This window comes from Carcharodon carcharias, chromosome 11 (genome assembly GCF_017639515.1).
Source record: "Carcharodon carcharias isolate sCarCar2 chromosome 11, sCarCar2.pri, whole genome shotgun sequence".
NCBI classification, from domain to species: Eukaryota; Metazoa; Chordata; class Chondrichthyes; order Lamniformes; family Lamnidae; genus Carcharodon; species Carcharodon carcharias.
In genome coordinates this window covers 27,433,820-27,457,861 of record NC_054477.1, presented here as the reverse complement: position 1 = coordinate 27,457,861, position 24,042 = coordinate 27,433,820, and the positions used below count along the sequence as shown (strand labels likewise).

Below are 24,042 nucleotides of genomic sequence, written 5' to 3'. Positions count from 1 at the left end.
GTGTCTTGGGACATTTCATTAAGTTAATGGTTCTATATAAATTAAGTTGTTGTTGGTGTAGACAAACATGGCAGCCATTTTGTAAACAGCAAAAACAATAATGAGATGTGTCCAATGAATCAGTTTTTCACACCGTTAGTTAAGGAAGGAGTATTGTACAACATACTAGAAGAAGCCTCATTCCTCAAAAATGCCCTGGGATTTTTCTTATGCCTATTTGAACCTTCAGGTCTATTCCATAGGTCTGAAATTCCCTCTCTACAGCACTTGAACCTAGACAAATTGCTCAAGTCTTGGAGTGGGGTCCGCACTTCTGACTCAAAGGCGAGTGCACTACCAACTTAACCAAGTGAACGTGTTAAAACACCACTGTATTATGAACTCTACTAACGTTTTAAATCCAATTTAAACTACTTTTAAGAGCACAGCATGCAAAAAACTCCTTTGTACAATGACATTTTATGTTCCTCATCCTTCAAGGCAAAAGGTGACCATGTTCATCCTCTGGGTTATTTGGTGGGATTCCGGTGGTTACACAGGTGACTGCTAAGGCCGATCTGCACCCCGAAGGTTCTGCTCCAAATAAGACAGGATACTGCAGACAATTGAGTTTTGGACTAGTTGCTGTCTTGTGTTTTCTCTCTGCTGCCTCTGATATGTGCTTGCTGTCGAAGGAGGCCGCACCATTTTTTTTTCCCATTTGGTTGTGCCAGGCGTTGCAATGCTGGAGTAGGCTTCTCTCAGGACTCAGTCAATGTCAGAACTCTGAAGAAAAACCTTCAGAGTATCCTTGTAGTACTTCCTTTGACTGCCGTGAGAGTGCACCCCAGATTCCAGCTCTCCGTAAATATTTGCTTTGGTGAGGCGAGCGCCAGGCATTCTGGCTACACCACCAGCCCAACTCAAGTTAAGACCGTCTTAGTAAGGTGTGGATGCCTGGCAGGTCAGCTCAGGTGGGCACCTCGGCGTCTGCTATTTTCTCCTGCCATCTAAATGTTCAGAGGCTTCCAAGGGCAGTTCAAGTGAAAACCGGCGGACTTCTTGACATTTTAAAGAACAATTGTTGAGGCAGTCACCTGTCCAATCACAATCCAAGTTCAATCTCTTTTCACACGCTGGCCAGCACATTTGCGCAAACATCATTACAGCTAAGATTAGGTTTCAATTTATGTCATCAAGGTGGAGAAGCCTGGATACAGCCCCACCCTTTCTCCTTCTGCCCGTGTTTAACAAAAATTCCTAATGCCATCACTTGTATTTTTTTTCAAATGCAATGTGAGAGGTGTGTGAAGCTTTGGTACCACATCAGCCTAAGCCATGGAAAATCAGGCAGCAGTACAGCCACACTACACATTTTTTTTTACACTTCCAAATATGGACTGTGTCAGGAGGAAGGGATCAGAGCAATACTGACGATTCCAGGCTTGTTAATAGTGAGAGCTCATATCACTTGAGGCACTTAAATCAAGCGAGTAGCACTGACCCACACACACTGGTGTGACACGGGTAATTAAGCCCAGTGACTTCATGGCCTTAAAACCAGTAGAGCGGCTGGAGAGTTCCACTCAAATCACAGAGTTGTTATGGTGCAGGAGGCCATTCAGCACATCGTGTCTGCACTAGCTCTCCGAATGAGTATTATGACTCTGTGCCATTCTCCCCAAAACTTGTACATTGTTTCTATTCAAATAATCATCTAATGCCCTCTTGAATGCCTTTATTGAACCTATCTCCACCACACTTCCAGGGAGTGCATTCCAGACTCGAACTACTCGTTGTGTGAAGAAGTTTTTTCTCATGTCACGTTTGCTTCTTTTACAAATCACTTTAAATCTGTGCCCTCCTGTTTGTGATCCTTTTATCAGTGGGAACAGTTTCTCCCTATCTACTCTATCCAGCCTAATGATTTTGAACACCTCTATTAAATCTCCTCTTAGCTTTCTCTCCAAGGAGAACAATCCCAACTTCTCCAATCTTTCTTCACAACTGAAGTTTCTCATCCCCAGAACCATTCCCTGGAAACAAGTGCGATGATTGTAAATCTCTCCTGCACACTCTCCAATGCGTTCACATCCTTCCTAAAGTGAGGCACCCAGACACACGTGGGATTACCTTGAAGCTACAGAGCGAGAGGCTGTAGAAGGACAATAATGCACCACTGCCATGAGTGTTACTTGCTTCATGGGAGTTCTCTTTTCACAGCGCCAAAACAGCAAGGGTCAAACTGAAGCCAATGGGAAGGAAAATCAAGCAGAGTGCATAACACACGGGTGTGAATTTTTATTCCCAGTAACTGCTGATGCATTATATGTCAAGTGACAAGTCATGGCAGTGGTGCATTATTGTCCCTCTTACAGTCCCTCTCGCTGTAGCTTCAAGGTGATCCCATGTGTGTCACTGGGTTCCGAGAGGCATATTAAAGCAAAAAGAGCCCAATGCCTGGAAAAAGGCAAGAGCTCTGATCACCCAGTGACAGGTTTGCTCTCAGGCTGGCCTTGGGTGGATTGGGAATGGTAAACGGGCATTGGATTCCCACTGCCTGTAATTTTCAGGGTGTACCATCACTTCCATCCAGCAAAGCTACAGAAAATCTTCCCTCACATCTCCCTGGAGATCGATTTATTGCATGTGTGTTGTGAGAGCAGACGGGCTTGGCCGCAAGCTCCAAGGAAGCTGATGGGCACTTTTCTCTCCGTCCTGCAAAGCAACTCCCTCCTGTTACTGCTGCCTTTGGCCACAATGCCTCCTAACCCGCACTGCTTTATTTTTCTTTTAAACAGGAGTCTCTAGGTACAGCATCTCTTATTAAATAGCTTTTCTGATATCATAATCGCATGATTAATGCAAGACAGCCATATTCAATTGGAAAATGTAGAGGAAACCAGGAAGCGGGCAATTGTAACTGGGAGCTTTCATGTCGTTTGTTTAAAAGGAAGTGGGGAGAAAGGAAATATACTGCCCAAAGAGACCATGAGGTTCCTGCTGAGCCACTGATATGACATATCAGGAGGGGAAACGTTGGTTCCAACTAACTCAGGAATTCCTGGCTCGCACAGAATGCAAGTCAAAAATTATAAAGGCATTATTATTACTATAAACCCCACTCCTTTAACATCAGGTTTCTCTCCCCTCACCAACATCTGCCTATTTCAGCCACTCCTGCTGTAGAGAATTCTCTCTGCCTTGCAACCTGCTTAGCTCAGTCAGAATTTGAGAGCTTTGCACATTTGGAAAGGAGTAGCCTTCGCACTGCTCTCTCTCAATCGACAGCTATATAATTAATCAGCAACTAAAATTGATTGAAGGTGGTTGATGTGTGGCTCCCAAACTCCATAATATGAACCTATGAAACCCACCAAGACTAAAAAGGAAGGCACAGAATCCACTCACCATTTTCATCATGACCCTGCACTCAAGCAAGATGATGATGGCTTGCAACACTACACTTCAACAGTGCTTAAATTTGTTGTAAGTTGTTTTACACTGACCTGTGGTGAAAGGAATAATCCAATGCATAAATGGAAATTTTTCATATTTACAAAGTGCTTATATCGAACACAGAAAAAAAAGCAAACCCACGGGTTTCCCCAAATGCAACAAATGCAAATCTCTTCTGAATTTGGGGTCTGTTGCAGGTACCTACTGGAGTTTAGTGACATCAGGCACTCTCATTAGCAGTCCGGTTGCCTCCTTTTCCAGAAGTGGAGTCCTATTGCGCTGCACCTAACTAGCATGGCAACACGACCTAAAATTATATCAAACAAATCTTCCTTGTAACTTGTGTTATGAAAACTTGGTGAGCTCAGAGGTCGGGAACTCTGGCTCCCGACAGACCTGCGCATGCACAGGCTGGGAGCGAACACATATACAATTCTGCATCTTTACGCTCTTTAGGCCCAGGATAGGCCCCAAGCGCCTGCACAGAGAGAGAAAAACGGTGCGGAAAAACCAAGGCAAGTGACTGGGAGCAGATCATCATAGAAGACTAGTGTCCCAGGCAGGGGACGGCAAGAGGTCCAAAAGGAAGTCCCAGGGAACAGATAGAGACAGGTCCCAGATAAGTTAAAGAGAAATGAAAAGAAAAAAGGAGCAGAGAAATGGACTCCAATGCGGGGAGCAGATTAAGTGAAACAGGCTCAGAAGAAGCCCTGTACATCCAAGGAAGGCAGGGGAAACGTACCCCCTTGGAGCAGCAGTGTTCTGCTCGGCACGGCCGAAGAGCTGAAACTGTGCTTGGAAGTTGAGGTTTGATGACACTCAGAATCCAGGGGAGCGGAATCCTGGAGTGCGAGACTGAAACCCTGCGAGGCGGGCCAATCGAGTTGGAGCGTCTTTTGGAGAGAATTCTAAAATGAGATCTTCAAAAGGGGAAGATGAGAATCCCCCATGAGAGAGATGGAGTTTCAGAGAGACTGGTTGACTCAGTGTTTACTGACGTCTGGCTGGGTTGTTGAGAAATCGGTAGATCTGTTATGGTCGCATCTGTCATTTATTGTGTGGTGTGGTGTCTTTGACCACAGTTTGCCTGTTGATTCATATGTACCTCACATTAAGCCTGGATGTTAAAAGTATAAGATAGATATCGTAAACTGTTTTATCTTTCTGATCATGTATAGTAAAATTTATTTGTGTTTTGTGGAACTTTGGTGGCTTTCTTCGCTAAGTGAGTGTCTTGAATCTCAAACTTTGTCTACTTTAAACAAAATGTTATTGGTCCCTAACCAGACCTCAGTCTTGTAAACGTGCACTCCTTTAAATTCTCCTGGGGTGATCAGAGATGACCCATTGGTAATTGTTGCTGCATTGAACCATTCAGCACAGGAGGCAGCCATTCAGCCTATCGTGCCTGTGCCTCTTAATTACAGCCACTCCCCTGCTCTTTCCCAACGCCCTCATTTTTTCTCCCATTTCAAGTATATGTCCAATTTCCTTTTTTAATGCTACTACCGATTCAGCTTCCATCACCCTTTCAGGCAGTACATTCCAGGTCATTATAACACATGGCATAAAAAGAACCCTTCTGGTTCTTTTGCTTATTACTTCAAATCTGTGTTCTCTGCATGGTAACCAACCCGCCTGCCAATGGAAACAGTTCCCTGTTTACGCCGATCAAAATCCCTCGTAGTATTGGGATAAACATCTCCATTAAAAGTGCCCTTAACTTTCTCTGCTGTGGGAAAAACATTTTAGCTTCTCCACACAATCAAAGTCCCCCGTTTACAAGACTGAGGTCTGGTTAGGGACCAATAACATTTTGTTTAAAGTAGACAAAGTTTGAGATTCAAGACACTCACTTAGCGAAGAAAGCCACCAAGGTTCCACAAAACACAAATAAATTTTACTATACATGATCAGAAAGATAAAACAGTTTACAATATCTAGTACCGTTTGTTTCGGTTCTGTTCATAAGCTGTTTCATTCCATTGTTGGTAAAACAAACAGAACACAGTGTACGTCACTTAACACAAGTGCAATTTGGTGGGTCTTTTATTTAACTTAATAACACAAACTGAGCTTAAGTAGGCCAGAAGCTCCACACGTGTAGCCTGTTGCTGCCTGACTTCTGGCATTTGCGTTGATTGTTAAAAACAAGCTTCCCTTCAAAGACTGGCGGAGATCAAAGGCATTTGCCACACCTTAGATGCCAGGTGTCTCCTGCATGAACAAAGTGCCAATAAAAGGAATCTCTACAAAACAACCTCCCGACCAGCATTTAGATCACCTCTCAGTCACATACGAGCAGTCAACCTAGCACTGAGATATTGAGTAAACTACACCACCGCAAGCAAGCTATTGTCCAAAAACAAAGTCTTGCATTCATATAGCACCTATCACAACCACTGGATGCCCCATAGTGCTTTACAGACAATCAAGCACTTCTAAAAGTGTTGTAATGTCGGAAACGTGGCAGCCAATTTGCAAACAGCAAACTCCCACAAAGCAGTGTGAAAATGGCCAGATAATCTATTTTTGTGGCTTTGACTGAGGGGCAAATATTGGTTAGGACACTGGGGATAATCCTCCTGTTATTCTTTAAAAGAGCACCATGGGATCTTCATTACATTCACCGGAGCAGGCAGGTGGGACTTCTGAAAGACAGCAGCTCTGGAGGGTCAGCATGAACCTGGAACCTTGTGACACAGAGGCCAGGCTGCTACCACCTGAGCCACAGCTAACAAACGTTACTTATGTCCAAGGCTTTTTAGTGAAACGCTGGCCACGGCCACAGGATCCCAAATTGTGACGATGGGATTGTCACAAGAAATCATTTTTAAAGCTAGCAGTCCTAAGGAATGTTACACTGAAAAGGGTCATAACCTCAACAGTAGCGAAGTTCAAAATCGCATCACACAGAAGTGAGTTAAAATACATAAAATTTCTGCATTACACCAGACATATAGTTTAAAATTCATAAGCCAAGAATTAGTCCAAATAAAGGCGTTTTAAGAGTACTTGAAAGAATAATCACTATCCTAAAACTATAGGTTACCGAGACACCATTCAGGAGGGAACAGCCTAAATACATGGAATCTCAATTCTAAAATGATCATCTTGACAATATTAAAAGGAGAAAGCAGGTCACTAAATTTTGATTTAAAGAATACAGCTCACCCAGGAAGCGAGACACATTGCGGAGGTACTTGCAAGCTGCTGGTAGCTATATAACCGTAGCTCAGTATAAGTTAGAGTGCAAAATATCAGAGGGTGGGCACAAGGGTGAGAGGGGAAGGAGAGAATGCTATTAGAATTTAAGGAGTCGAGTTATTTAGAGGGCTTGGAAGTCCGTGGTGTCCTGCAGGTCTATGCAGTCTCGATTTTGGGCCAATATACTCACCACAACAAATACATGGGTGGTACCATCTGACAGAGACAGGCCAGTCAAAAAGGGAAATGAATGGACACCATTTGCTAAATGGTACTGTTTTAAAAGGGGGTTTGCAAGAACAGGGAGACCTGGGGTGTTTGTGCACAAATCTTTGAAGGTGGCAGGGCAAGTGAACAAGGTAGCTAATAAAGCATATGGAATCCCGGGCTTTATAAGCAGAGTACAAAAGTCAGGAAGTTATGCTATTTACTAGTTTGGCCCCAGTTGGAGTACAGTGTCCAAATCCAGGCATCACATTTTGGAAAGGATATGAAAGCTTTGGAGAGGGCACAGAAGAGATTTACTAGAAGTGTTCCAAGGGTGAGGGATTAAGTTTACATAGATGGACTGGAGAAGCTGGGGCTGTTCTACTTAAGACTAGAGAAGGACCAAGGAAGAGATTTGATGGAGGGGTTTAAAAATCAAGGGTTTATATGAACTAAATGAAGAGAAATGGTTTCCAATCACTGAAGGGTCAATAACCAGAGTGGGCACAAGTTTAGGTGATTGGCAGATCAACCGGAGGTAGCATGTGCAAAACCTATTTTTTAATCATCAAAACAAGCGGTTAGGATTTGGAAAGCATCGACTAACAGGCCAGTCGAAATCAATTCAACATTAACTTTCAAAACGTAGTTGGGTAAATAAACTTGAAAGAAAAAATTGCAAGGATATGAGGATAGATCAGAGAGTGCGACTAACTAGATTGCTCTTTGAAAGAGCTGGCATTGACTCAATGGGCCGAATGGCTTCCTTCTGAGCCGTACGATTGGATGATTCTAAGATTTGGAACTTGAGATGCACTAGCGAGTCTGGAACCCATGCCTGCAAATCTACACAGCCCAGGTCACTTCAGATCCAAATCACACATTCAGTAAGGAACATCGTAAACTAAACCCTCCCTCCCTTGCTGCCAGTGGCAGGAGGCAGCCAACCAGGATATTTGAGAATCCTTAGGCAACCTTTCAATCCAGCCAAACTTCAAGGGCTATTGTTACTTCATTCTGATCTCCAACATGAACAAAGATACCAACTGCCTTCAGGCAGCAAGCGATGCTTCTCCAAGTAACAGGTCACAAACTAGTGGTTTGATAAACATAAAACACACATACTGCTTTCAAAACACTGGGGCACTGAATCACAAGTCTTGGATCTTGTTTTAAAACAAAAAGGTCAATCCAGCCTGCAGGGGAGGAAAGTATTCACATCTTAGTTACACGGACAGCTGGAGGAGGTGATTTACTGCAGGGACCACGCCAGGAAGCTGAGGAATACAACAGTCGCACTGCAGCAGACACATAAATGGAATAAGGCGGCAATATGCTTCCAAAGAAAGGGAAGCGCCCTGCCCTTCTCCTGGTAGAACGCTCAAGATTGGCAGTAATGTAAACTCTGCATTTGCACCTATTCTAGACTTGCAGCAGTTTAACAACGCACAATAGCTCCTCTTTCCTTGGATTTAATTCAAGACAATCCCTCATGTAATCTAGTTTAAAAGCAGTCCAGGAAAATACATGACATTTTAAGGGCTAATTTTCCATTTATAGACTTTCAGCTCCTTCAGAATGACTCCTCTTCTTAAAAACGTTACCTCTTTTTATGGAAAACAGCCAAATGGACAGAATGTACTGAAGCCTAAATTCTGCCTGCAGCTTCGAACAAAGACCCAAGTCAAGCTCTCACCTGCCAACCTGTGTACTTTGGCAAGTGAAATGAATAAGGTTCCATAGTGACTTGTGTTTCTCGCTTGCGCGTCACTTCTTTTCTCAACCCTATTCATGTTTCTTCTCCACGATCATCTACAATGAAATTGCATTTTGCCTTCCATTATTTATAAAAGTGAGAGTGCGGGGGGGGGAAAAAAAAAGCACGAAATGTTTCGTACGTTTTGGCAGCAGCTAGCCGCGGTCTCAGCGTCGGACTGAGGCGGCTAAAGTTGGAAAGTGCTCTTAATGATGGGGAAGTGGGATGGTGCTCACCTCTTACAGATGGTAGGCGCTACGAGGAATTATCCAGAACCGGAGTGATCGTCAAGGCCAGAGTCAATCACCTTGAGGGGAGGTGGTGCTGGCAGGGGCAGGGGAGCTGCCGGAGAAGACCCCCCCCACCCTCCCCTCCCCCAAACCACATTAACAAATTGGCCTGGTTTTATAGTCTGTTTTCCAGGAGATCATTCTTTTGTATTTGTCCTTGGGATGTGAACATCGCAGGCAAGGTAAGCATTTATTGTCCATCCCTAACTGTACACCCACACTGACTTTCTGCTGTAGCAATTTGGTAGGACTGAGTGGCTTGCTGGACCATTTACACGGGCAGTCAAGAGCCAACCACTTCATTGTGGGCCTGGAGTCACGTGTAGGTCAGACAGGGTGAGATCGGCAATTTCCTTCCCTAAAGGGCATTAGTGAACGCACTGGGTTTTGATGATAATCCAGAGGTTTCATGATCATTATTAATGAGGCTAACATTTTATTCCAGGTCTATTTAGGGTGAGTGAGTTGGAAAGTGGGCCTACTGGGATACACATGGTATCACACAGAACTCCCATAGCCATCAATGGGAAACAAAACATGAAACAAAATTATTTGATTCTTTAAAATGTACGTATGCCTGGATTTACAGGCCACAGACCAAATTACACCATTGCAGCAACAATTCAAGGGAAGATTTTTTAAAAATATTTAAAAAGAACTAATGCCAGCCTAACCCCCAGGACAATTTTCAGTTCTACCCTTCAATAATAGATTTAAAAACAAACACCAAATTAAAAGTTCAGCCTGGGGAATTAAAAGTAAACTGCAAATCAGCCCCCAGAAAAAGCTTGCAAGCTGTGAGAAAGAAACATCATTTTACATTCTTCTCTTACAGCTTAATTACAGTCTGGTCTTAATTTAAAAGTCACTAAATTTAACTTAAATATTTCAATTTCTCAGTGAAAAATGAAGCAATTATCTGGAGTAGACTACACTGCAATTGCTATGTGATTGCATCAAGATTTCGACAGCGCAAGCAGAGAATGGAGTCCAAATCATGGATTATCCAAGCCAGCGTGAAGCTGAAAACAATGCAGGGCAACCTTCTGGCTTCACATGGGCTGAGAGTGCAAAGCTAAGACTTCCAAATCCAGGAAGTCTTTAACTCCAGTTTTATTGTTTAGTATCAAGGCCCTTCGTTAACTTCTCACACATAACTGGGGTTTGAGTGATGTCTTACCAGTGCTGTGCACAACACGTGGAAGCATATATGCAGGAAGCGCCGTTTTCCGTTGCCAGAGGGCACCACGAAACCAGCAGCCCAAATCAGTGCCACTGACTGGCACCATTGCAAAGTAGGTATGCGAGCTTGCAGGAGGAGCTTTCTGCTCATGCGTTTACATGCATTGTGCGCATCACTTTGTTAAACATTCAGCAAGGCATTTGTTCTGGTCACTCAACTCCCACCAAGGATTCTTCAACAGCACCTGGCACACCCATAGCCGCCATCCCTTAAAAAAAAAACTTGCATTTATATAGCATTTTTCACAACCACCAGATGTCTCAAAGCACTTTACAGCCAATGGAGTGCTTTTAAAATACAGGTCACTGTTTTGGTGTAGGAAACACAGCAGCCAGCAGGCACACAGTGCGCTCTCACAAACAGCAATGTGAAAATGACCAGATCATCTATTTTTGTGATGTTGATTGAGGGATAAATATTAGCCAGGACACCAGTGATAACTCCCCTGCATTTCCTCAAAACGGTGGTAGGGTATCTTTTACGCCCATCCAAGCAGAAAAATGGGGCCTCAGTTTAACACCCCATCCAAAAGACTGCATCTCCAACAGCCTAGCGCTCCCTCAGTACTGCTCTAGAGTGTCAACACAGATTTTTGTAGTCAAGTCCTGAAGTGGGACTTGAACCTGGAACCTCATGGCTCAGAGGCAAGAGGTGCTACCAACTGAACCACAGCTGACACCTAGCAGATAAAGGGAAGATGACGCATGGGAACAACATCTTCTCATAGTTGCACTCCAACTCATGCATCATCCTGACTCGGAACTATTCGCTGTTCCTTCATGGTCACTGGGTCAAGTCCTGGAACTCCCTCCGTCGCAGCATTTTGGATGTACCCTCAGGGCATGGACTGCAATCGGTCATGAAGGCAGCTCCCCACCACTTTCTCAAGGGGACCTCGGGATGGGCAACAGATGCTGGCCTTGCTATCAGCCGCCATATCTCAAGAATGGATAAATAAATAAAATAACTCCTGGGCAGCATTAGTACACAACCCAATTAACCTGTGCTTCAAAGTCTCCCTCAAGCAGTAACCCTCTGCTGGTTAAAAAATACATTTCCAAAGACAAGTATTTTTATTGTAAATTCAGGGAGGGTTAGAACCACAATAATAGTCCATGGAAAGAAAGACAAATTTAGCTCGAGGTTAATTTTCAGCAAGCCTCCAGCATGAAGAAATATCAATTTAAAAATACAATGAACCATAACAAATGACTCTGGAACTTTAGTACAGATACAGGCAATTAAATTTAAAAAAAAATAAAGCAGACTGGTTAATGACATCCAATCTTACCAAAATATCTGAACGCATCTCTATGTTGAGATACACAACCAATTTTATACACTAGGGCAACTTGCTCCATTGTGGAATTGAACAGAAGTAGTAACTCTTGGTTCGAAATGATGGCAGTGTTATTCAATTGTGCAATTCAGGAAAACAGTCATCCAAATTAAGATGGTGCCAAGGCAGTGCAGGATTTTAACAGGAGGGTGGTATCGATGAGCAGGGGGCCTGAAGTGAGCTACAGGCTCAGACATTCTGATATAAGCAAGGTCTGGTCCATTTTAGATCCAGGACTTCACTCTGATGTCTGAAAACAGTCTCCTGCCAGAAGCAAAAAGATGTGTGGGAACCAACCGACACTAGGAACCCATAGGAATAGTGCCCAGCACGAGGCAAGAACATAAGATATAGGAGCAGGAGTGGGCCACCTGGACCCTGGAGCCTCCTCCGCCATTTAATATGACGATGGCTGATCTGATCTTGCCTCAGCCCCACTTTCCTGCCTGTCCTTCATAACCCTCAACTCCCCAATAGTTCAAAAATCTGCAGGAAACATGTCAGTTTAATTTGCATATAGCAGTATTATGATAATGACCAGATAATCTGTTTTCACAATGTTGGCCATGACACCAGGATAACCCTTCCGTTCTTCTTCAAAATAGTGCCATGGGATCTTTTGCATCCACCCTGAGGGGCGGGGGGGGGGTGTTTGCCTTGGTTTTAATGTTTCATGGGGTGACACAGCAGACAATGTGTGCCAGGCAGATCAAATGCACAAGGGAAACTTGATCACGCAGTCAAAACGGTTTTGCAATTTGTATTTTATTTCAAGACGTGTGGTCTGAATTCAGTTGTAATAAGTCCACCAAGACTCGAGAGAGATTTTTTACAAAACTAAATTAAACATTTATGAACAAAATAAAAAGATTTCTAGCACATACATAGGTCTACAAATTGCTACTATAATAACTCCTAAAGCCCCTAATTAATCTGGCTTCCAGTTAAACCCCCATTAAGGAAACAGTATATAAATCTATTTTATTTGTTTAGATTCCAGCCAGTTAACACAATACCCTGGACAGTTGATTTCAAAATGGCTTTTCTCAGCTTCGGGGTTTCTGTAAGCAGCAACTTAATGCACAAGTATTGGAGGCTTTTCACACTTCTGGTATATCTTGCAATGCCTTCCTCTCTGACACGTAGCCTCTTCTCCTTTATACATGTTTTTCCTTTTTAATTCAAATTCCATTGCTCCCATATGTCTCTGGAACCGTACTTTTCTCATAATATAAATTATAATATTAACACCATGCAATCAGTAACCTTTGGGGAAAAATAAACACACTGCTTGGCCTAGCTTCTTTGGCTAGGTGTAACATCCTGCCATCTCTTTGAAATTCAAACTACCCTGATTTATTTAAAAATGCAAATTCTCCTCACTTCACATTCTAAAACTTTAGCCATGTTTACCTATTTAACATTTCAAACCTAGCTTCTTTTCATGAATCAAAGCCTCCAGACCTGTAGTGTCCAACTCAATTAAATCACACACACGCTATCCACTATTAATCTACAATAGATCACAATAACATTGAGAATTATTAAACTTTCATGACATTCATCTGAAGGAAAGCAGCTGACAGTGCAGCATTCCCCTCAGTACTGCATGGGTGTCAGCCCTGATTTGGTGCTCAAGTCTTGAGAATTTTGTTTTTGATTCTTTCATGGGATGTGGGCAGCGTTGGCTAGGCCAACATTTATTACCCATCCCTATTCGGCCTTGAGAAGGTGGTGGTGAGCTGCCTTCTTGAACCGTTGCAATTCTCGTGGTGTAGATACACCCACAGTGCTGTTAGGGAGGGAGTTCCAGGATTTTAACCCAGTGAAAGCAATGAAAGGGTGAGGGAAAGGAATGAAGTTTGAACCCACAGCCTTCTGACTCAAGAGTAGAGAAAAAGTGATACCAATTGAGCCACTGCTGATGCCAAATTTCATTGTGCAGAGGATCAGCTGCTGGACATGGTGTCACACATCTTGTTTAATGACGCTTTTCACACTTGGTGCTCCTGTGACTGAGATAACAGGGGGCAGACACAGGACCCAGGTTTACTATTGTATTTTTGCTGGACTGCAATGTTGTTGCCAGGGTGTCAGAGTCAGTTGCAACACTGTAAACGGAGGGAGCTGGTTCTCTCACAAGGCGATTAACAGAAATATCAACGTAAAAACTAAACATTCAAAACAAAACAAAAAAAAAACGCTGCACAATTAGCACTGAGCCAACTGTTGATGTTTACAGGCAGAAAGCAGCATTAAAAACATGAACATTCCAGGCTGCAGTGAGAGCTAGGAAGAGTAAACAACTGCTTTACTTAACACACAGGGCTATACGCTACCAGGAGAATTTATTTGCTTATATAAAAATTCATTACATTTCAAAAAGTAATTCATTGTGTCGCATGCTTTAAAGGAGATGTTTTGGCGGGAAAGGGCAAGAAAAGTCTCGTCTTCACTCCCGAGCGAGCAGAAATATGTCTGCTCTCTACTGTTTTCTCTGGTGTCCAGGCAAGATTGTGTCGACAGCCAAGCAACCCACTAATGCAAGCCTTCTGGTCTCCAGCACTGGCAAGGAGCCAGCTGTGGGGTAAACGCACAGCTGGCTTTCCCAATCCCAGACACAGATGAAAAAAAAATCTAAAAAAAAAACCCAACCTTTTCACTCCTTCACATCCTGTAAACAGAAATTCGGCAGCAGGAAAACTGTCCTCATTAAAATTGTTTCGACAAAGAAGTCATCAGGTAGCTATTTAGCGTTTTTTTTTTGGCAAAAAAAAAGTTGTGGATTTCTCTCTGCAGAAAATAAAACGTTCTGTGCTAATAAAACTAACGGAACTAGATCTAACCAAAAGATGTTGACAACACTGTTGATAATTCTGACTCACGCTCACCAACGGTGAGAGATGTCAAGAGGAGGTGGGGGGGGGACGACTTACATTTCTTTTCATCGAGTCGATTTTACCCACCGTGCCCAACAGCATCAGAGCTAGGGTTGGCACAGGGTTGGGGATGATTTTTCTTTTAAGAAAAGAGGCATTCTGCCTTACCGCCAGATTCTGGGTGGGAACCATTTTCACTGTTCTCTGCAGTTAGGTCACTGAGGTGCCGGTCAGAAACGAGCAGGAATCTCCTGAATTAAATCTAATTCAAATTCAGAGATCTCATGAGGTCAATGGCAACCCGCCCATCACCACCCTCCCAATTTGCCAACAAGCCTTCCTTTGATCCTGATAGCAGGTGCTCCTCTCAGACCCACCAGCCATCTGGCCTCTTTCTACCTTTCTCAGGCAGGCAGCTGACCAGATGCAAGCTAATCAATTACAATACTCCAGACCTCAAACTTAGTGCTCACGCTCAACATCCCACCGACAATTACCCAAAAAAACCTGCCAGGTGGGTTTAGAGAGAGAGAAAAAAATGCTTTTAAACCAGTTACTTAAGGTTTTCATATTTCATCCCCTTGATATGTATCCAATTATTCAAAGGCTCAATTTTATTTTTGCCCTTGATTAAAAACTTAGCGCTATTTTATTCTCTTACCAACACCATTACACACACAACAGGCCCAGCAGCCCCCTTCTCGCTATACGATTCTATTGTTACTGAATGCACAATGATTCTAAACAAGGGCTGCGTTACCAGATAAAAAAACTCAAGATTTGAAAGTTCTAGTTCCTACCATCTTCCAACCATTGTTCCACACTATTTTAATCGTAGAATCTTACAGCACAGAAAGAGGCCTTCTGGAGCCTAAAGTCTTTGCTGGATCTTTGAGAGCGCTGTTCAGTTTAGTCTCACTCTCCAACTTTATCCCCGTAACCCTACAGATTAGCCTTCTTCAAGTACAATGTTTTTGAAAGTTCCTATAGGATCGGATTCACCACCCTTTTGGATCATGCATTCTAGATCTTATCCACCCTACGTGTGAAGAAATTTCTCCTCATTTCCTCTCTAGTTTAAATCTATGACTTCCAGCTAGTGAGCAACTTGCCAGAGGTTAAAAATATCCTTATTTGTTCTACCAAAACTCCTTATAATTTCGAACACCTCTGTTGGGTCTCCCTTAAATCTCCTCTGCTCAAAGGAGAGCAACCCCAGCTTCTCTAATTTCTCCGTAAAATTCAGCTCCCTCATCCCTAGCCAACCTTCCCAGGGCCTTGACATCCTTCCTGAAGTGTGATGTCCAGAGTTGTTAATGCTCTATTGAGGCCTAAGCACAGAGGTTTGTAAAAGTTTAACATGACATCTCTATTTTTCAAATCAAAGCTCCCACTCAAGAGCCAAACATCACAAACACTTTCTGAACTACCTCTCCGACTTGCACTGCCATCTCCAAAAATTAGCGAATTTGCATCCCAGGGTTCCACTGTTCTTTGCAACTCCCTCAAAATTGTACCATTTTGTTTATAATAAAAAACAGAAAATACTGGAAATACTCAGGTCTGGCAGCATCAGTGGAGGGAGAAACAGAGTAACAGTGGAAGTTGATGACCTTTCCTCAGAACTGCGAAAAGCCGAAAATGTAATAGGTTGAGAAAGGGGTGGGTGGCAAAAAGGACAAAAAGGAAGGCCTGCAACAAGTTGGAAGACAAGAGAGATTAAATGAAAAAAAAAGTTAGTCTTATATACCTGCTGAGTATTGGCAGCATTTTCTGTTTTTATTTTAGATTTCCAGCATCTGCAAAATTCTGCTTTGCAATTTACCTCTCCATGTTGTTTCTCCTAAAGTTTCTCCTATCCTCACAATTATCTTTATTAAATTACATTTGCGATGTACTGTGTACAGTTCTGGTCACCTTGCCCAAGGAACAATATACTTACCATAGAGGAGGTGCAACAAAAATTCACTAGACTGATTTCTGGATGAAGGAATTGTCCTATGAGAAGGGATCAAGCTGACTAGGGCTATATTCCCTAGAATTCAGAAGACTAAGAGGTGATCTCATGTAAACATATAAAAGTCTTAATGGTCTCGATAGAGTAGATGCTGGGAGGATGTTTCCCCTCAGGAAAGTCTAGAACCAGGGGCCACAATCTCAGAACCAAGTTGAGGAGAAATCTCCTCACTAAAGATTATGAACCTTTGCAATTCGCTATGCTCAGTCAGTCAATGAATATATTCAAGGTAGATCGCAATAGATTTTTTGGATGCTCAGGGAATTAAGGTATATGGGAAAGTACAGGGAAGTGGAGGACCAGCCAGGATCTTGTGAATGGTGGAGGAGGTATAAGGGACTGAATGACCTCCCTGTGTTCCTATTTCTAATGCTATGCCCACCGATTTCACCTATGCCTTCCTGATATCTGCTGCAATCATCACAGAATTGGTACGATGCAGGAGGCCATTCGGCCCATCATGCTCACTATTACATTGCCAAGTTTCATATCATCCGCAACTTTGAAACTGTTCCCCCTATATCCAAGTCCAAGTCATTTATACAGGACAAAAATAAAAGCAATGGTTCCAATGCTGACCCAAGGGGACCCCACTGCATAATCTCTCCAGTCAGGAAAACATCTATTCATCACTACTCTCTGCCTCCTTTCCCTTAACCAATTATGCACCCAAACTATCACCGTTTCTTTAAGAACATGTGCTTTTGTATTCCGAATAGAGCTATTTTGGAGATACTTACTTAAATGCCTTTTGAGAGTCCATCTATGCCATTATGATCAATGCTCCTCCAAATTTCATTTTTGTTTGTCTAAGGTATCAAGTACACACAGTGCTCATGTTCCTTCCTCACACCCACAGTACTGAAACTGAGACTCCTCACTGTCAGTAAGCAAAATATTGCAAATGCTGAAAATTGGAAATTAAATGAAAACAGAAAAACACAGTAATTCATAGGGGGAGGAGGTGCTATTTCTCAGGGTCTCAATATCATGGAGTCTCTCATTATAGTTTCAGCTCCTGGGTAATCAGAAATGGACATAGTACCTCAAATGTGGTTTGACCAGAGTACAATAGAGTTTTATTAAGACTTCTTCAGACTTAGATCCCACTCTTCTGGCTGTGTAATTCCACATTCTATTGCTGTGCCAATTGTTGCTCTGTATTAACTGGATATCTTGGACTGGCTGTCACTGTGAAAATTACAGTGAAATTATGCATCTGTAAATCAGACAGCAACTCGCAGCGAGTGGAGGTGCGCAATGAAAACACTGAAATCACTGTCCAAAAAATTGCCGCTCTTGCATAAATTGCACACAAATGGCATCTCACCATCTGGTTCTCCACTCAAGTGTAGTGAGTAGCATGAAATTCTTGTACTGATGGAGTAGATACAGACTAAACACACCACATAAAGTTAGGACTCATTCTACAATTTTAATGGTGTTGATGAGTATTAATTGTCATACAACTTTATTGGCACTGAAAATTAATATTTACAAGTATGGAGGTTCATTCCTTCAGCTTTTCATTATTATTGGAGATTTTTAAGAAGTAATTTACATTACTTACTTTTTATCCTTAATTGTGAATTAAAAGAGAGAGAGCGTGAGAGAAACAGACACAATCTTGGTTTCCCTCTCTGTTTGGTTTTCTATATCAGATATGACACTGAATTCACCATTCAAGCTTACACTTCCTGGTTCGGTCTCTGTATTGCTCATTGACGATTCTCAATCTAATGGGTTAAGGAGATAAATAGTCATTCTGTTTACACAGGTCTGAGACGTTCTGTGGAGGGCACCATGCTGTTTGGTTGTCTTTCTCATGGCCACTTGCCATGCAGAGCCTCCTGAAAGGCCTTTAGACATACAACTAGCATTCGATAAACTTGTGTTCGCTGCAAAATCTTGAATATAATGTTTAAAACTCCCAAATCTCTTTCAGCTTAATTTATGAAGACAGTTCAAATCCACAAAATATGCACCATGCCTATTTTTCCTCCCTGTGTGAAGTATTTCACATTTGTCTACATTAAATTTAATTTACCCTTGATCTTAAAATATTCTATATAACCACTTCTGAATTTGAGTGGGCTGTTCTGATTCCATTGCTTCTTTCAGAGTCCCATTCAAGTTATATCCAGAAAAATCCCCCTTTATATCTTAACTAACTTCCTGACCATTCAACCTGGCCGACAGCGTCTCTCTGAAACTTAACCAAGAGAAGGATGCAGCCATTTTGAGAAATCCCGCAATGTAACGTAGCAAGCTCCATAAAGGTGCTCTCTGAGAAAGAGGTGCAGAGGGGGAAATACGAGAACCAAACAAAACGGATCCACGACAACAGCTTATTAACATGCGGCACCTTTAACAGAATAAAACGCCCCAAGGTACTTCACAAAACAAGTTAAGACACTGAGCCACATAAGATTTGGGTCAGGCGACCAAAAGTAGCTGCTTTTAATGAGCATCTTGAAGGAGGAAAGCGAGGTAGAGAGTTATAAAGGAGGGTAGCCTGGAGCTTGGGGCCTAGGCAACCGAAGGCACGGCAACCAATGATGAAGCAATTAAAAATCATGGACGTCAAGAGTTCAGAGTTAGAGAAGTGGAGATATCTCATGGTATAGGGCCGGAGGAGATTATAGAGATAGGGAGGGGCATGGCCATTTCCTTAATCACTGATCCTCCTCCTTCCTTCTGAAACAGGGCCTCTTTTCACAACTTAAGGATGGCACCCGATCTCAAGGAGGACAGAAAAAACGTTTTAAGCACACACTGAGGGTCTCAGTGAAAAGGGGACAAATTGACATTGGAGTGTGGGAGGAAGTTGCTATCCAAATCTATCCAAATAATAAACCTAATAGTAAACCTATCCAAATAACACATTGCATCTTACACACCACGATAGTCGGAAACCAACTGCTTAAACTCTGCTGCAGAGATGAAATGAAAGCATGAGAGAGAGAGAGAGAGAGAGAGACAGAACACCTTGGCTCAAGAACAACCCCGCCCTCTTCTTCAGGGCAACTCCTTGTCTTCTCTGCCCATTGGCTCCAGGATTGGCCCGATGATGTCGCCAGAGGGGACACAAATCATGAAGCCTGGCAGACATCATCCTCATTTTGTGGGTCTGGCGACCATGACGACCACTCTTCCATGAATAAGCAAACCCTAGTTGAGAGAGTGATGGGCAAGGGCAGGATTGAAACTGACTGTGATGACTCCTATAGTCTACAAACTTAACTGACATGACAACTACAGTACAGCTCCACAGCACTTTTTGCGTCATGGCAAAGTAGCCTCTGTTTCAGTTACAAAAGATAAGCAGGCAAAGCAACATCATCTTAACAACTTGTGGCAGATGCAGGACTACCTTGAGGAAGTAGTTTATCCACCACTGAAGCTTCAGAGTAGTTGCAATGTAGCTCCTCGACCACATTTAATTATCCGGTATTTTCTATTTTATAAACTTTGAAGGTTGATTTTCAGAGCTTTTTTTGGACATCAAAGCAGTGTGATGACAGGTTTCATCAAGAAACAGTTAAACTTTATCAGAGAGAGATTTACAGGTGCTTTCATGTTAGGCCAGAACTCTCGTCTGTCTCCTAGACTGCCTGCGCTAAAAGCACACTGGTCGGAGCCTCCGCAGTACATCACATGGCCCCCAACTGATAGAAGGGAGGGACTGTAACCCCAGTTACCACAAGCAGCCTAAACAGTGTTCTGCTTTGTCAAAAACAGAGAACAGTGACAATGGGCTGGAAACATTTTTTTGCCATCTTCTCAAACTGCTCGCAAAATTGTAGCATCAAACAATAAAAGCACTATTTTGTTAAGCTGCTGTCCACTAAGTCTCGATAGGAGGATGGTGCTGTTTTATTTCCTAAAAACTGTATTCCTAATAATGATTTAAGCATTTGATTCACAAAACAATTCCTGCACTATTTGTCAGCTAAAACATATTGACTTCAATTCCATACTTATGACTCACTCCTATTTCTGGGAAAAGGGAGCACTTTTACAGGAGTCCAGACCGAAGGGCAAGAATAACATTTACTTTCCTATTTGTAACCTATTTGTAAACCATTTGTCATTTGAAAATGAAGGGTTTGAATTTCCATCATAAAAGGGAACAATCAATAAAAAAGGTCTTCCAAAACGTAAATACAGGTAAATCATGGCTTGGACTAGTTTAACTGAGGATGGCAGTCAATCCCCAGTTTAGTTTACAATTTAGTTTACTAAAAGGGGCAAATGAGGGTGCTCTGGCAAGCATGCCATCCGCTCAGGGCAAAACAGATAAGAAACAGTTCAAGCTTCATCTTGTTACAGTAACAACAGGGCTGGAAAACCATCTGTCCAGACTCTTATTCAACATGCTTAACAGACTTAAACCAGCTTATATTTCACCTCTTTTCTATTTTTACTTAGTTCTGTTGAAGAGTCATACGGACTCGAAACGTTAACTGTGTTCCCGCTCTGCAGATGCTGCCAGACCTGTTGAGTTTTTCCATGTATTTTTATTTTTGTTTTGGATTTCCAGCATCCGCAGTTTTTTGCTTTTATCTTAAATGGCTATCTGCCTGGTTAGCAAGAATCGTCACCTAGCAGGAACCAGATTCTAAACACAAACCCAGGAACCCTGCCTGAAACACACATGCCAAGTATACTGCTTATCAGGCCTCTCAATTAGAAACGAAACTATGTTGTTCACAGTGCAATTCACACAAATGAAAAGCATGCAAAAGTGGAACTAGCTCAAACTGAGCAAAATAAAAGTGCATTGGTGTCAAAAAGTACCAATAAGATATCAGTATAGCTGGTGCTCAAACACACTAAAGTCAACAACTTTGTCAAGGAGGTCCTCCAGGGAACTTAAGACTTTGAATAGGGTTTTTTTTTTGTAAAATGTTAAGAGAAAGCAGTCACTCCTACCCAATATTAAAGTTTAAATAAAAAGAGTTAATGTTCCAAGTCTGCGACATTTCATTAGTTGTTTCCCTCTCCACAGATGCTGCCAGACCTGCTGAATATTTCCAGCATTTTCTGTTTTTATTTCAGATTTCCAGCATCTGCAGCATTTTGCTTCTGTGTTAAAGTTTAAACGATTGGGGAAGCAAAGCTTTGCGCAAGGGTCATGCCCATGCCGGCTATGATTCGGTTGCTAGACCTCGGTGCCAGTCAGACTAAGGTGGAGTCTGTAATGATCAACCAAACACATGTCCTAGTTTTGGGTTGGTAACTGTAATAAATTGCAAACTCAAAATGATACTTTTACTAAATTATACGCCAGTGACAGTTAAGTTTACAATTCTACACGGCAACATACCGATTACTGTTTTGGCAATTCGCAACTTAGCTCATTATTAAAGACGAAAAAAAATGTTTTATCCAAATGGATTTCAATATTGTGCGACCCCTGATATCACAAATCAAAAAAGCACCCAGGCAGTTATCTATGCTTCTGGAACAAAAATATTAAACTAAATCCCAGGGTACACTTTTACATGTCGATCTGACAAGGGTGCAACCTTCCCAAAGCTCATCTGAAGTGAAAATCACACCTTGAATTAGGAAAAAAAATATATAACAGAAGATGTATGGCCAATTACTGCTCATCACAGAACCTGATGCATGTATTTGATCTATTTTTCAAAGCACAACACATCTTGAGGCAATCCTTAAGGTAAACTTTGTGTGGATGACTTATGCAAAAGGCTACCTAAAAGCACCCTGGCAGTAAATCAAACCATTAAGAATAATTAAAGTCTCCTTGGTTCTATATAGAATACTGCAGCCGCATGCAAAAAAAAACACCCAGTACATGCAATGTGTGTAATGTTCCAATACACAAACAACCACAAAGACAATTTGAAATAGGGAGGTAGCCTATCACCTGTTACATTTCCAGATCTTGGGCTGAGTTTGATGGTACACTTATGAATTTTAAAAACTATATATATTTTTACACAACAGATGTGAGGCTTGCTTAGGACATTCCAATGCATAACCTCAGGAACTAGTGAGTGCCTAAATACCTATTGACGTCCTGCGGCACAGCGGGTAGCGTCCTTGCCTCAAATCCAGAAGCTCCAGGTTCTGGTTCCACTGCAGGACTTAATGGGAAGGTCTGCTCAAAATGCGGTCAAGCAGGTGGAGTATCTACTTGTAAATCCTTGCAACACGTACCAATAGCAGCCCAGTCTGAGTAGCAGAGATTCCTGGTCAGCCATGTGATGGGAAGAACATCGGAGCCTCTACCATCACTGTCCATATCTCCAAACTACAACATGCATGTAAAAAGTGCCCGTTGCCACAGCAACGCTGACTCCCTGAGCGAACTGTTAAGAGACCATCACCAACCCGAGGCTATTGAAAACTCACACTGGAGAATAACATACTATATACAGATTTTGAAAAAAGATTAACTTGTCAAGGAATTAATTTTAACATACGAAGATACGAATTAGGAGCACGAGTAGGCCCCTTAAGCCTGCCCTGCCATGCAATAAGATCAAGGCTGATCTCACTACCCCACCCACCCCCCAATAACCTTTCACCTCCTTGTTAATCAAGAATCTATCCACCTCTCCCTTAAAAATATTCAAAGGCTCTGCTTCCACCGCCTTTTGAGGAAGAGGGTTCCAAAGACTCACGACCCTCTTGAGTGAAAAATATATTCTCCTCATCTTCTAATTTTAAAATGGATATATATATATTTTTTTTTAATTTAAAAAAGAGGTTATGAATCTTGGAATGTCTTCATTTTTTTTAAAAAAGAGAGCATTAATGTGGCAGGTACCTGCAGTAGACGAGGCAGTCCATGTGGTTGATCTCCTGGTCAGACCTGTACCTCCTGTAGTCCTCCCACAGATCCTTCAGTGCGGTCACAGCCAGGATGAAGACCACAGGGGCCAGGGCCAGCTCGGGCTGGAAGGCACCGACGATGGGCACGAAGTTCAGCAGGGCGATGAAGACGAAGTAGACATTGGCGAAGCGGTGGAACTGCTCGAAGAGGTTCTTGGGCAGGAAGGAGAGCAGCGTGTACTTGGTGGTCTTGAGGCGGTTGCTGGCGTGCAGCCGGCCCGGCTGGTCACCTGCCTTCGCCCCGCCGGGCAGCAGGTTGGAGCGGACGCTGCGGCTCTTGCCCTCCCTCCTGCCCCTGGATCTGGATCTGGACCTGGGCAGCTTGCAACCTCTGGCCGGGGGTGTCTCCTGAGCCATGCTGACCCACCCCCCCCCCACCTCTCTCATGCACCTTGACCAGCGCCCTACCTTGACCACCAGCCCCCCCCCCGCCCCCTTCAGCCACCAGCACCATACAAACTCATGCACCAAGGCAGCAAGACATGGAACAAGACATGAAACTATCTGGGAGCTCCTCCCCTCGCTACTGTCTTAGAGAGAGAGAGAGACAGACAGGCAGAAAGTTTTCCAACAAGCTTCTGTCCACGTCCAATGTTCCCCCTTTCTCTTCATAATCACTGGGGGTATCCCCCCCACTCACTCTCTCTCTTCAAATGTATCTTCTTGTTGCTGTGGGTAATATCCTCTTCCCGCGATGTGTAACCTCTCTCTTCCTTCATCACTCCCATTTGCAGATAGGATAAACATTGAAGACAACTCATTCACTCAACACCAAAAAAAAACCCCTCCCCTTCGCGCT

General features: G+C 42.8%; 1 protein-coding gene across 1 annotated transcript in view; it reads right to left on the bottom strand.

The window, feature by feature from the left end:
* The window catches only part of atp10a (ATPase phospholipid transporting 10A), a 173,934-nt gene extending 150,334 nt beyond the window's left edge, over positions 1-23,600 (bottom strand). Inside the window, exon 1 of the mRNA XM_041198658.1 lies at positions 23,179-23,600. Coding sequence (XP_041054592.1) covers positions 23,179-23,600 — 422 coding nt within the window. The remainder of the gene's footprint in view (positions 1-23,178) is intronic.
* Between the last annotated feature and the right edge of the window lie 442 nt (positions 23,601-24,042).